Below are 15,382 nucleotides of genomic sequence, written 5' to 3'. Positions count from 1 at the left end.
GAGGCAGTTGGCAATGGTGGCCGGGCTCAGGGACAGATTGAACAATCTGGTGATGGTTTTCATAAGCACATGACACCTTTACCTTTCCAGGTCTTCTATCCAGACCAGCAGCTTTCCTTGGGTTTATTGGCCTGAGTTCATGCCTCACCTGGTGCGGGTGAAGGGTCAGTGAGATGCTGCTGTAGGCTTGGGGAGGGGTTGCTGGCCTACTGATATCAAATCTTGTGAAAAAAAAACGGTCCAGTTCCTCAGCCAGTGAAGCATCGGCTTTAACAGTTGAGATGGTGCTGCCCCTGTAGTTGGTGATGTGGTTTATTCCCTGTCATACCCATCTTAGATTGTTGTCAGTGAGATGGGCCTCAATTTTCTGTTTGTATGACTCCTTTGGTGCCCTTTTTTCAGGTTTGGCCTGGCAGTGGTGTACTGTGCTTTGTCTCCTGCTCTGAATTTGGTGTTGCGTTCTATAATCAAGAATTACACTTCACTAGTCATCCAGGGCTTCTGGTTGGGAAAGACCCATCTTATTTTTGTACAGTGACATTCTCGGCACAGTAGGTGATGTATGAAAGCACAGTTTGTGTGTACCCTTCCAGGTCCAGATTTTCAAACATAGTCCATGCTCCAACATACTCCAGTGTTGAAGAGGCATATCAGCCAAGACAGCCCTACAACATCCAGAGCGTTCAGGAACTCAGGGCGAATCTCATCCACCCCAAGGACCCCCAGTGATGGGCGAGTCGTCCCCCTCATTCACAGGTTCTGATTCCGCTACATGGCCTGTCAGTGGGATTAAGCAGGTCCTTGAAGTATTCCTTCTACAGTCCGACTATAGTCTCAGTTGAAGTCAGCAGTGCCCCACCTGAACTATTAACCATAGGAGTAGAGCACTGCTTTCATCTCCTGCATCACCTGACGGTTTGCCAGAATTGCTTCAAGGCTGTCCAAAAGTCTTTCTCCATGGCCTCACCAAACTCCCGTCACACCCAAGTTTTTGCTTTGGCCACCACCCACGTCTCATTGCACTTGGCCTCGACCACCAGAACAGCTCCTCTCTCCACTCGAGTGTCCAGAATATACATCACAGATGATACAATTACAAACAAGGTGGGGGGAGAAAGAGAGAAAGCTGTTTACAGTGTGGTGCCACTGAACATTGGGTTAAGGATTGTCCTGAAAAGCAGAAAACTGAGGCCGACTGACTCGGGGTGGAGGCTGAGAAGGGGAAGGGTGCCCAGATATTGCAACAAAAGGTAAACAATGGAAATAAGACAGACACACACACACACACACACACAATGAAAACAAGACAGACACACACACATCCAGTGAAGACCAGCTTACACAAATAAACATGACCATATCTCATATCACCGCTAAAGCCTAAAGACCTAACAAACACACCTATTACCAAATGCTGAGCTCATCTACTGCTTACAAACACTTGCCACAACTAACTGACCAAGTTGTAGGACAAAAGGTTAATTCATGAGTAGACTGTAGTCCTACTGAATCAGTGATTAGACAGGAAGATTTAAAACCAAAATTTAGTGGTAGATAAATTAAAACTGTAGGAGCAGGAGGCTTTACAATAATTGAAGCATATACAATAGAGTTACAGTGTGAAGACATTGACTGTCATTGTGTCAGGGAAAAATGGCTTGATCATAACACAGGTGAACAGAATGTTGCAGATGGTTAAATATCACTCAGATCTGCCACTGTATGCATATGAGTGGAGACTCCAACAGACTGTTGTGTTTCCTGTTTGTAATGAACTGGTGAAGCTTGCACAGCAACACACACACACACAAATCTGACTACAGGGAAGCAGACTTGTTACATGTCACAGTGCATGTGTTTGAGGGAACTGATAAACAGTACGAGGAAAAATGGCATAGAGAGAGACAGAACACTGAAGTATGTATGAATAAGTAAGTGTGAATAGACAGTATATTTGGGACAAAAGATAAGTGTGCAGCAAAAACATTTTTTTACAGAATCCATTACAGTGTTCCACATGTTTCCACCACTAAAAATGATGTGGGGGAAATGAAAGGTGCTCCTCCTCTGGTGGTGACTCCCAAGTCTGACTTCAGACCATGTAAGCATCAATATCGATTAATGCCAGAAGCTGTGAAGGGTATTACTCCTGTGTTCAACTCTTTAGTGAAGGCAGGATCATCCCATGTAAAGGTAGCTCAGTCTGTACGCCAATATTTCCTGTAATAAAACAAGGGATAAAGGGCAGCCTGAAGAATGGTGCTTTGTGCAAGATCTTCAAGCAATGAATGCAGCAATACACCCCAGGGCGCCTGAAGCTCCCAACCCCCACACCATATTGGCTTAAGTTCCACCAGGAAGCAAATATATTTCTGTGATTGATCTGGCTAATGCATTTTTCAGTCTAAAGGTTGATCCTGCCACTCAGTTTTGGTTTGCTTTCTCTTGCCTCATGGGCCTAAATGAGGCCCCCACAGTTTTTTTTATAGTGTACTAAAAGAAAACCTGTCAGGTTTCACCCTTCAGAGGGTTCCACATTGTTGCAATATGTCAATGAGTTGATGATCTGTTCCCCTTCTAATCAGGCCTGCGAGACAAAAACACAAAAGCACTGTAGAAATACCTCACTGAGAACAGTCACAGGGCGAGTCTCTCCAAATTACAGTGGGCTTCAGAGAAGGTCACCTATCTGGGACACGTGATCTCATCAGACGGTAAGTCCCTCTCTCCAAAAAGGATTGCAGCTATTCAATCCATTCCAAAACCACAAACAAAAAAACAAATGATGAGTTTTCTAGATGTGATGTCATGCTGCCATCAGTGGATCCTCAGCTATGCTGCGCGAGAGGCTCCACTGTCAGCAATGATACATGGGAGGGGACTGACTGCACATGACAGACTAAAGTGGAGTGAAGATGCTGACAAAGCTTTCACTGACTTAAAACTGACTTTAGGTTTACCAAATCCTGATAAACCATTCAGCCAGACAGTCGACGTGAAGGGTGGATACATGACAATTGTTTTATTGCAGGAGTATGGAGGGTGACAAAGACCAGTGACCAGTGGCATTGCATTGCTGGATGCCTTATTGCTCCCAAAAGCTGCAGCTGTTTGTAAATGTGAACCTCACATTAACTCAAAAGACTAGGCAACCCCTCTAGGCAACTCCAGAGCAGACGCAGCAGAAAATGCAGCAGCTAAACAGAATGTGAAACCAGACTAGAGCATTAACATCAAAACCACACTAACTCCATCTCCTAACACAGATTTACAAGCTATACAAAGCATGACCAACCCAGAGGAGAAATGGTTATGGAAAACAACAGGCTTACATAACAGGTGAAGTTTGGTATGGTCCCAATAACTAACCATGTCTACCCATACATCGTTTCTGCAAGAGTTAAACGTAGCCTCAGTCTGTTCTAAATTTTGTTTAGACATCCACCAAATACAGGGATAGGGACCCCAGGACGTCCTCTTCCCACCACAGAGCACTGTGAGGATCAAATGTTACGCTACTGTATAAATCTCTCATCTGCTCTGTCCTCTCTCCGTAGACAGATTAAACCAGCCCTTCCACAACTACCCCAAACAAACCTACACCCTCTCAGACCTGGAGACTTGGTGCTGATCAAAGATCTCAGGAGAACCATCTGGAAGCAAAAACAGTGGCAGAAACCATTTCATGTACTACTGACAACACAGACAGCAGTTAAGGTCAAAGGTTGCGCCTCTTGGGTTCATACCAGCCTTTGCAAGAAGATCCCAGAACCACAGTAATAACCCATAGGGTTAGAGAGGTTGATGCTGAGGAATGCAACAAGGGTTTACGACATGAGCATGCCGAGCTCCAAAAAAAGTGATGTGCAGATCAAGACTCTATGTCACCCACGAGGGATCAGTGATGGAATGCAGACGCCTGCTAAAACAATTAGGATGGTATGGCTAGAGAGGTTCAGTATGTCTTTTGGTTGTGGCAGCTATTACTTATCAATTCTGAGTAGACTGTACATTTTTAATGGTCTCTGTTATTGTAATTATGTGTTTGAATTCAAACAACTTAATATATTGATGATATTGGATTGAAGATATGTTGGGCATTGATTAAAAGACATTTTGATTGTTAAGAACTAGTTTAAGCAATCATTCACCACCCATTTATTTAACTCAGCTTGTTAAGTAAGCACTACTCCAGTACAAATTGAACTAAATTGTATGTTCTAATTGACCAAACTTATCTTTCATAGTTCTTAACAATCAAAATGTCTTTTAATCAATGCCCAACATATCTTCAATCCAATATCATCAATCCAGTTCAGTTAAAACTGGTATAAACTAGATTTTTGTGCAACACCTGATGATATTAAGTTGTTTGAATTCAAACACATAATTACAATAAGACAGACCATTAAAAAAGTACATGTCTTTTCTCTGGGCTTGATTAGCTTGGTGGCGCCCATCTCCCCTCCAAGCATGACCACAGCCAAACTCCTCCTACATGGTGGCTTGCCTTGGTCATGAACATGAGGCCCTTGTAGGTCATAACGACCTCTTCCACCCTGACTGGTGCTTCCAATCTGGAAGTCATACACCCAGAGGTGCCGTGCTATCACCCCCAGAAGACCCCAGACCTGACATTGTCACGGTTCACCACTGAGTAGGCAGGAAGGAGGACCCCAAATGTAAACTCTGGGATGGTGTTTGAACACTCGGTTTTTATTTACACACATGAGCTACAAAACATGAACTCTCCCTGGAATCAATCCAGACAGGAGAGTGATGAGAAATGACTTGACTAGACCTGACTTGACTTGAAATTCCAACACGACAGCGAAGAACAACTACTGACACGACAAAGAACTAACTGGAACACGGACAACATGTACACACTAGGAAATGGGCAAATGGGAAACAGCTGGGTAGGAAACACAGGAAGCAAAACTAAACCTAAAGCATAAGGACCAAAGACCTACAAAAAATAAAACAGGAATTAACGTCACACAGACTAGACACCTATGGATAACACATTAGCACACAAGAGCACAGAATACCATGGCAGCACCAAAGCTATGGAACGATCTACCTCTCCATATCCGCACAGCTCAGACGATACACACATTTAAATCTCTATTAAAAACACATTTCTTTTCCTTGGCATTTGGCTGCAGTGCTACCTCCTTTTAGATGATTGTTTTATGGTATTTTATGGTACTTGTTTTAAACGTTTTAATTTTTAATTTTCTTATGTTATTTATTGTTCTTAATGTTTTTATTTATTAATTTTTATTTTATTATTTTATTTATTTATTTATATATTTTTATTTTTATTTAGTATAGTCCTTGGGGTTACAGATCTTGTACAGCACTTTGGTCAACGTCGTTGTTTTAAATGTGCTTTATAAATAAACTTGACTTGACTTGACTTGATGACATGACCATGACAGACTGACCTGACCTTACCCACCCTATTGCTATCCTGGCTTTAAATGTGCAAATATGCTTCTGCTGAGGTGTTTTTTGGAGCTTTGAATGGTGTTTATAATGAATACAGTACGAGATGACTTTTTTGAACCTACCTATCCCAGTGTATCTCTTTCTGTTCTTTTGCTAAAGGTAGTGCTGTGAGTCAGCTGCATGACCTCAGGACACCTGTCCCCCCGTTTGCTTCTGCTTTTTTTGTATTTCTTGGATGGGTGTTCTGGACCGCAAAATTTCATTATATGTTTTCATTATATGTTTACATATATATGACAATAAAGTAACCTTGAACCTTGAGTAGACAGAATACTACTAAAATATTATGTAGTTGTGATTATGTATTACTAAAATAAGTGGTTGTTACAATGCTACAGTGTCCACAGTAGCAATACTAGGCAACTTTAATTTAAGTTAGCTAACCTCTAGCTCACACATACCTTTTACACCACCTTTTTTCTTTGCTTTCAGAAAGCTCAGAGGGCCTTTTCATGATTAAAGTAAGTAATATACTATATTACCCACAGAGTGCAGGGTACAGGAGCGAGTCAGGGCAAGATCAATCAAATAAGAGAGGGGGGCAATTGTGGTGTTGGGGTATAGGAGGCAATGGTTCGATTATTTCTTTTTTCCTGTATCTATTCATTATTGAATTTCAAGACAGAGCACAAAGAAGCGGCACCAGGCAGGGTTACAAATAATTACTAGTATTGTTTTTCTTTTTTTTTGCTGAAGCAGCAGCGCCCCCTCAGGCAGATGGTGCCTTAGGCAATCGCCTATATTGCCAATGCCCAGAGCCGGAACTGGTTCAGGCTCACTTGATCCAACTAAGCTTGATGAAAAAGTAAGTCTTAAGTGGAATCTTAAAAATAGATAGGGTGTCTATCTTCCTAATTCAAACTGGGAGCTGGTTCCACAGAAGAAAATACAGATACATAATATTATTATTATTGTAATATAATACAGAAACAAATCAGTTTAATACACCAATACTAGGGTTTAATCCCGGTACCCGGGTTTCCCGGGAAATGCGATCAGAACCATTTCCCGTTTCCCGGGAAATGTTAAGACGGGAAACCAGGGAAAAAGTTGCGTGCGTCGATTTGACTTTCAGAAAGAAAAGAAAGCTTCAGAATGTTAAATTTAAGGAAATATTGAGAGAAGGGTTCGTTTAATGCGAAAAGCATTACTCTTCATTTCAGGCACGTTCAGCCTCCGTTTAAGGCTTCAGCCTTCATCTCAAGTGTTTTAATAGAGGTATTACACAGTTGTACTTTTTTCCTCTTTAATTTGTTGAAATCGTAGGCAATGTGTTTAGCTTAAGGTATTTTGTATTATATAATTTTATATTATTATATATTGTTATATCGCATTATATAGCCTATAAAATATGCCTGCCCTGAACAATAAAGAAATATCTGTTTAACTTCGAGTGTTTCTTTTCCTCGTTTGCAGCCGCTTACTAACAATCATGAATTAGGATGCGGGCCTAATGTGTGAAGAAAGTATCATGAAATAGATTACTTTAACATATTTCGCTTTTAAAATGGAGTTGAGTAAAATGTATATTTTTTAGGCTATAAGGATTGGCCAGTTTTTCAAAAGACGATTCACAATGAACCTACTTTAACCCTCAGACACGGTGTTATAAATTTGCTGTTGCCAGAATGGCAATGACCAAGTCGTAGTGCATTACTCAAGGCCCTGTGTTATGTCATATTATAGTGTAGTACGGTAGTTACATTTCAATGACCATTACAGCGTTCCACTGGTGGAGATATAGTGCAACAGATGTCGCCACGACAGCGTGGCTGAGCCTTTATCAATGCTGTGGAGATGAACCGTATTGTTTTGCACCAGCAGTTGTAAAATAGCTTGTTATAATTCCATGTACAATGGAGGAATATTCGAATTATATTTGTTAAGGGAGTGTTGAGGAACGATACAACACCGCATAGCTCAAGCACTCAAATGGCAACATGTAGGTTTTATTGCATTAATCAAGCCGACGTTACCCCCTACAGGGCATAACAGGACATAGCTGGAAAGCTACCTCTACAATATCAGAATAGGTTAAGGCCGACACAGGCTACAGAAGGCCTAATTAAAATAAAAAAAAGAAAATAAACTTTTTCCCGGGATTCCCGGAAAATGGCTCATCTTTTCCCGGGATTTGATTCATGTAATTTTCGGGAAAAATATTAAACCCTAACCAATACCTGTTTCCTCACTCCTCAAATTTACAGTTTTGTAATGAAGCTGGTGTCGGAGACATATATATGGTTATATGTTCTGTGATATTCATTTCCTCACATGAACAAGTTGCAATTTGGTTGCGTCAGCTGGAGGTATTAAAGTGCTCTGTCAGATCAGCAGGGACAGACGGATGGAGGTGGATCATGTTTGACACCATCAGCCTGCACGGAGTCAGCAGGTTTCTCTCACATTTTCATAAACAACTTTCATCATGATTGTCTTGATTCTTCTTGATATGTTACAGAGAGTACCTGTACTCTAGATTTTCTTGTAAATATCCTCTCTAGAAAATTAAAAAGTACTAACCTGTACAAACTGATTTATTACTAAACCCTGTGATCTTTCAGTGTCGTCTTCGATGTGAAACCAAACTCCGTGAGGAAACATGAGCCCTCTCTGCTCTGTGTGGAGTTTGTTTGCTGTGATCATTTGTGCTGCTCTTGTGCTTTTCACACACAGCTGATGTTGGCCAATTCAAACTTTCAATGCTGTGCTACTAAAAGAGACGTGATTTCTCAGCACACGTCACACCATCGGTGTCTCTTGTTTTTGTCATATTTTTGGTTGTTATTTTAATCTGAAACCTACAAAAATCAACCTTAGAGTCAAACACGAGGTTGAAAAGAAATTACAAGATTGGTGAGTAGCAAACACAGTAGGGATGGCTCCACTGGGATACAGTGACATGTAATCACTAAGAGACCGGACCATGATAATGTAAAAAACACACTGACTACAGAGCAGGGAAATAATAAGGTGAAAGAATACGACTGTCTAATGAAGCTTTCTGCTGTTTGATTTCATAAGTCCTTCGAACCTTTATAGGTTCAGTTTTCATCATTTATGTCATGTAATTAGTTCTGAATATGAAAAGATTCCATGTGAATACTGTAAAGCAGCTGCTTGATTGAATATGTATGTGACAGGAACAGTTTTGAATGTTAATTTTAGAAAGGCCTTGAGAAACATTTGTGGATTTCAGAATGTATGAAACCTGAGGAACAGGGTCATCAATGGACAGTTTGATAATGATCAGTGGACACACAAAACATGACACACTGTCATTGTTTAGAAGAGGTAAATGTGTGTAAAGATCAGAATTAAAAAACATTAATGTTATGCTAGCCAACCCAGGATGATTGTTATGATGTCACTGAGGCTCACAACCAGTCAGGAGGCCTTTTACAGGAGATGGAGAGCCGTGTGTGTGTCTGCAGCTCCAGCTGTGTGTATGAAGGTGTTTGATGGGAACATTTCCCCATCAAAGACCTAAAAATTAAATTTTAATTTCTTCTCAATTATTTAAAATGATTCAGATCTTTGTGTCTCTTTTCAGGCTGATTCTTCTAAAACTGGGTGTGTTTAGGAAGAGAGGAGGATGGAGGCATTGAAGGAGAACATCTCCTCACACACATATTTCTTTCTGGATGGATTTGGTGAACTTGGAGCATTGAGGCCTTTCCTCTTCATCCCGTTCTCCTTCATGTTTGCTGTGTCACTGTTTGCCAACTTCCTGCTGCTGTACGTCATCATTTCACAGAAAAGCCTCCACTCACCGATGTACATCCTCATTGCTGCTATGTCGTGCATTGACCTGAGCCTGCCTCTGTTCTTTCTTCCCCACATGCTGCTGAGCTTCCTGTTTGATTGGAGAGGAATCTCTTTGACCGGCTGCCTTGTTCAGATGTATTTTGTTCATTTGTTAGGAGCCTTTCAGTGCAGTCTGCTGCTGTGGATGGCTCTGGATCGTTACTTTGCCATCTGCACCCCTCTCTACTATCACAAACAAATGGCTTTACCAAGATTTCTCAAATTTGTCATCCCACTTTTCATCAGAAATCTGATCACTGTCTTGGTGGTGGTGATTCTGGCTGGAAAGGTATCGTTCTGTTCCAGAAATGTGATAAACCATTGTTTCTGTGAGCACATGGCCTTGGTGGAGCTGGCCTGTGGAAGCACCACCATCAATAGTGTGGTTGCTTTGATTTTAGTGTTCTTAGTCCCTGTGACTGACTTCTTCCTCATCACTGCCTCTTACATTGTTATATTCAGTTCTGTGCTGAGTTCAGGAAAATCAAGAGCCAAAGCTCTTCACACCTGTGTGACCCACATCGTGGTCATGACTGTTAGTCTGATCATCGTACTCACAGCTTTCCTGTCATATCGAATAAGAAACAACCTCCCTGCAGGCGTTAGGATTTTCTTCAGCATAATGTACCTGTTCTTTCCAAGTTGTTTCAACCCGATCATCTACGGCATCAGAACCGCAGAAATCCGAAAGCACATCCTGAATACACTGAAAATCTGAACTTTTCTTAAGAATAATAACCAGAGGGCGTAGTTTTTTCAGGTGATTTAGGTTCAGCCAGTTAACAGATTAAAAGATTCACTGCTAAGTTTAATGTCGGTCTGCTTGTTACAAAATATCTCAATTAAAAGCAAATAGAGATTAACTAATTGTGTTTCATGTTATTCTGCTCAGTTTCAACAACACAGCACAGCTCGAAAACACTCCTTATGACCAGAGATTTCATTTACGCTACATGAGAGCGCGTTCACCTCCAAAATACAGTGGTTGCCAAGGGGACTGAGGTTTGAGAAAGTTTGGTAATTATTTCTTTCCAGAAGTTTTGTATTGGTGGAGAGAGCCAGAATGCATGGAGGTGGTCATCAGTTATGTGCAAACATCTCAGTTCCTTAACAACAAAAATATATTCCACATTATCAAATGATTCTAATTTTTGCCTTATCCAGGCAGGCAATCAGGCAATAGTGTGTGTGTGAGATTATATATATATATATATATATATATATATATATATATATATATATATATATATATATATATATATATATATATATATATATATATATAATCAGCTCTCTCTTTCTAGTCCCTGTCAGTACTCTAGCTGCAGCATTTTGGATCAGCTGAAGGCTTTTCAGGGAGCTTTTAGGACAGCCTGATAATAATGAATTACAATAGTCCAGCCTAGAAGTAATAAATGCATGAATTAGCTTTTCAGCATCACTCTGAGAAAGTATGTTTCTAATTTCAGAAATATTGCGCAAATGCAAAAAAGGGGTCCTACATATTTGTTTAATATGTGCATTGAAGGACATATCCTGGTCAAAAATGACTCCAAGATTCTCACAGTGTTACTGGAGGCCAAAGTAATGCCATCCAGAGTAAGAATCTGGTTTGACACCATGTTTCTAAGATTTGTGGGGCCGAGTACATGAATTTCAGTTTTATCTGCATGTAACACAAAACACCACTGTGCTCCAAAACAGGAACAGGAAGTGATACAATACTGCAGTGAGAGCCAACAGCAAGTGACACAAGTTATACTACAATCGCTATCTACAAGCAATGTCAATTCAAAAACAGTCGGAGAGAGCCGTGGTTTAGACTTGGACTTCTCAGATTGGTTCATGCAGTAGTTGGTTCCTGCATGATAGCACAAGCTTCTCCAATCAGCAATAAAAGCTCCATAAAAGAAACACACACCTTCCCCTCTCACATATTCCTAATCATGACTTAGCAGTTTTATTCTCCTTAGCAGCCGAGTATGATAACCTACACACACAACTTCCCTCCTTAGACACAGATGTTTATGTTTCAGCAAAACCTTTAAGGATAAGATGAAGATATTCTTCTCTGAGACACAGAAGGCCATAAATCAGATATACATTTCGCCCAAAAGCCGTGAAGTTGGTCTGGCACTATCTATCTGCCGCTCTCTGTCTAATGTATTATTTAATTGTCTATTATTTGGTTCAGCCACTATTTATTAATTAATTTACTGAAGTTTACTTTTAAACATCTGACATTTTATTCATTGGGTAAAAAATAAACCCAACAGGTATTTAGGACAAAATACAGTTACATATAGTCCCCACATTCCACATCAAACATTATGTTTGGGTATTCTTGTTTTGGTTTTTTTAGCAGAAAAAAACAGAACAAATAAGGGGACAGACCTAGGTATACATATATACACACACATGTATACACACACACACACACAATCTTGCTTTGTTATGTATTAATGTATGTGTGTGTGTCTCTGTCATGAAACATACTTAGTAATGAGGGTGACAAGCCGCAACCACGCCCCCCGGGAGCTAGAGGTAAACAGGGAAAGACCCAGGGGACCTGAGCCATCCACAGCCCACCCGGAAGTCAGGAGACCTGTAGCCACACATCTCAATGACATCCGCAAGCACACCCCAGAGGAGGAAGGAGGAAGACCCTAGACGGAGCTCCCACAGTCAAAAGGCAAGGGCCCCAGAGAGCCAGAGGCAATGAGCACTTAGGCTGGCGGCCCCAGCACGAGCCGAGAACGCGGCCCAGGGGCCCCAAGTGTCCGAGAGCTGCCCAACCCCGAGCAGAATACCCCCCAAGCCGTAGAGGCCCGGGCCACCCCCACGTCACAACCCCCAAGGGAGCGGGCCAGACCAAGACATCTGGCCAGACCAAGACATCTGGCCACACACCCCAGAGCCCACAGGCACCCACATCCCAGGAGAGATAGCAATGATCAGTGGCGAGCGGTAGGGAGGGGTAACTCCCAGGTGTCATGTCCCACAATGGCCAAGGCTCAGTAAGCCACAGGCCCAGGCCCAACTGTACATGTGCTCACTAATACACACCAGTCACATGCTCTTGCACACACTCACAGACCTTACATGAACATGAAGAGCCAGCGGTAACCCGGGAAAGCAGCTGACCCAGTCCCGAACCACTTGCCAGACCCCACCCCATGCAGGGTGCTGGAAAGTGTGGGAAGACGCGCCCTTCCCCTCCTCCCACACCTGTGTGTGAGTGGATGTAGTGGGAAGAATGATTATGACTGTGTGAAGACTACAGTGTTGGTAAAATTGGAGAGACACAGACATGAACGCTGACCAACTGCACCCCCCCCCCCCCCGCTTCAAGTGAGGTCACCTCAGCAGCCCCACCCACCAACCAGACATCCCGACACAGCCCAGTCCACCCAACATGGTGGTGCGCCCGCGGAGGCGCAGACCCCCCAGCGCAGGAAGGGACCCCCACCAGGAAACGGGCAACCCCGGGTGAAAGGGACCCATGGAGGAGACTGGTACCAACAAGTGATTTAACCTGTTAACTGGCAGTGTCCCGCCCGCAGGACGTTTGTAGCGCTCTCCGACTTTGAAGCCTCATAGCGTCACAGTAACGCTGCAGTCCACCCTTACGATGCTTTTATATGACCGACTAGACCCTCAGAATTGGATTGACACCTCATTTGGCCAATCATGTTATGAAATGGGTTTTCCAGAGCCAATAATAAGCAGACAGCGTCATGTGACTTTTCTGGACATGCCCCAAATGTTGTCCAATCATTCTGATTGGTCGAGTCTGACCCAAAATCCAAAACCACAGCTGTATAGCCAATAAAATTCCTGACACATGGGTATATGACACTATGGGGTGGGTTTTCACATGAAACCATAAACTCACTGCGTATTCAGTGCGTCCTCCGTGCGTGAAACTGAGCAGGAAGTAAGCAAGTGTGCACCGTCGTGCGTAAACAGTGGTTACAATACTTTTTCTCACCAACGGATGGTCAGAATGCATCAAAAACAGGCTATATTTATTCAACGAAGTGACTAAATGACTCACGAGACTGGATTATTGTTTATTAGAAGATTTCGTCAGTGATTCGACCGGTTTTACGGAATCTCACAAACGAGCAGCTGTACTCGCGGCGATTCATGCTACGTGTTACGTTTTATTCTCAGCTCGTCCTTGTATTATATGCCGTTTAGATGTAAATATGTATGTAATGGTGAGCTTGACATGCACCATTACACAGAAAATATCACCATACACTGTTGTTACGCCACTTATATTGTGCGTGTGCTTTACATATGGAAATTTACAAGAGCAGTGTTGGGGGCAGGGAAGGTTTTTACAGGTCTCGATAAGACTTTCACTGGGGTCTTTATTACGGCAGGACGAAGAGTTCAATGGCTCAGAGCTTTTTCTGACCAGTAAGTGTCTAAAGTTTTACAGAAAGCTTTATCCTTTGTGGTGGGCTTTGTGTACGTTTTGTTTGTGGGGGTGGGGGTATTTGTTTGGGAGGGGGTTGTAAGTTGTGTATCAGAGAAGGACTATTTAGAGGATTGTGGTTTTATATTTTATGTGAATATGTAGTGTTTACATTTCCTGTAACTTAAGATCAGTATGCAATTTATTTATTTTGTGTGTGTGAAGGAATCACTGAAAATAGACTGGAGTTTTGGGGAATGAAGGCCTAACATTTTCCTTCTTTTACAAATTAGATCAACCTCTGATTTATATGTCTATAATTACAATTAATTTGTACTATTAGTAACTTTGTATATATCAGAGGATTCCTCAGGGTAGTATCTTTGATTAGAGCCCATATTGATGACTGTATGTTGAGGAGTTACAGCCATTTGAAGTTTGTATATCAAGGGCTGCTAACATGTGGCACTCCAAATGGCACGTGAAAGACCACGCCTGGACATCAACACACAAAAACCTTTACAAAACAGTAGGTTTTTGTGCTATCTTGATACAATTTGAAATACACGGTAAAAAGACTTCATTCTACAGCTTCATTATATTTTCCAATCCATACCTTCTACATGTAGTTACATGAAAACAAACAGGAAAAATCTAGGCAAGGCAAAAATTTTTAAATTTTTCTGTGTTCCAAACATAATAGCTACATACTCATTACAGTTACAGCATTTATGACTGCAAAAATTAAAAATATAGGTTGTCTTCTTCACAAAGAGCCCAAGCTTTTGCATGTACTCCAAAGAGTTCAAGAACAGCAGCTGATTTAATTTGGGTATGCTTTTTCAGGCATTTTTGGAGATTTTGGAGCGGCCAGGTAACAGGTTAAGGGGAGGGGGGGTAATAAAATATGAGTTATGACATGTCATATTTCTAGGACCGGAAATATATTTCATAATTCATAATGCATATATCATAAATGGGAGGTGAAAATGTATGTCGGGAATGACCGTGCTTCTGTGCCACCATCGTGTAGATGAAATTGTGAACTTTTTTCATGAAAATAGCCTCTTTTTATAGAAAAAGGAGTGCTTTTCTATACAGTGATCAGGGTGCTTTTATTTTATTTTCAATGAAAAATAAGACCAGCTGTTTTTACCCCAATTGACTCAGTGCAGGTGTAGATTTTATCATCCACATGGCAAAAATGTGTTGCTGCAGACCGTGGTGCAAATCGCTATTTAGATTTGTTTATGTTTTATTCCTTCTAAAAAAAATAACAGAAATCAAAATCCATCTGAACCATTTTCGGGCTGCCTCACAAACGCGATTGTAATGGGCAATTTGTGTTGGCACTCTGACGATGAAAATCCAAATGAAAGCAGAATGAAAAGCCGATGCCATTCCCCAAGGTGATTCCCATGGGAGGCCTAAGACTGACCAATCAGGAGTGGCCAGAGGGCTCTCCAAAAACCCCCTTCCCTCAGTCCAGGGTGCTTTGTGGTCATCCCCTTCCCTCGTCCGCAACTCAGACCATCTGGCTGATAAGGTGTGTGTGAGCTGCGCCGCTGCTTTAACCCTTTAAAAAGACCACAGTGCATCATTTTTGAAAGCATTTGACCTTCAATAGACACAACC

At 41.7% G+C, this 15,382-nt stretch overlaps 1 protein-coding gene across 1 annotated transcript; it reads left to right on the top strand.

Annotated features, from left to right (window-relative positions):
* The first annotated feature begins 9,109 nt into the window (after positions 1–9,109).
* On the top strand, positions 9,110–10,463 carry LOC115790995 (olfactory receptor 52N2-like). The gene is made up of 2 exons (XM_030745053.1): positions 9,110–10,022; positions 10,423–10,463. Exons 1-2 carry the CDS (start codon positions 9,110–9,112, stop codon positions 10,461–10,463), a joined length of 954 nt encoding a protein of 317 aa, XP_030600913.1.
* Positions 10,464–15,382: the final 4,919 nt, after the last annotated feature.

Source organism: Archocentrus centrarchus, chromosome 13 (assembly GCF_007364275.1).
Source record: "Archocentrus centrarchus isolate MPI-CPG fArcCen1 chromosome 13, fArcCen1, whole genome shotgun sequence".
Classification (NCBI taxonomy): domain Eukaryota; kingdom Metazoa; phylum Chordata; class Actinopteri; order Cichliformes; family Cichlidae; genus Archocentrus; species Archocentrus centrarchus.
This window is presented reverse-complemented; position numbering and strand designations above follow the sequence as displayed.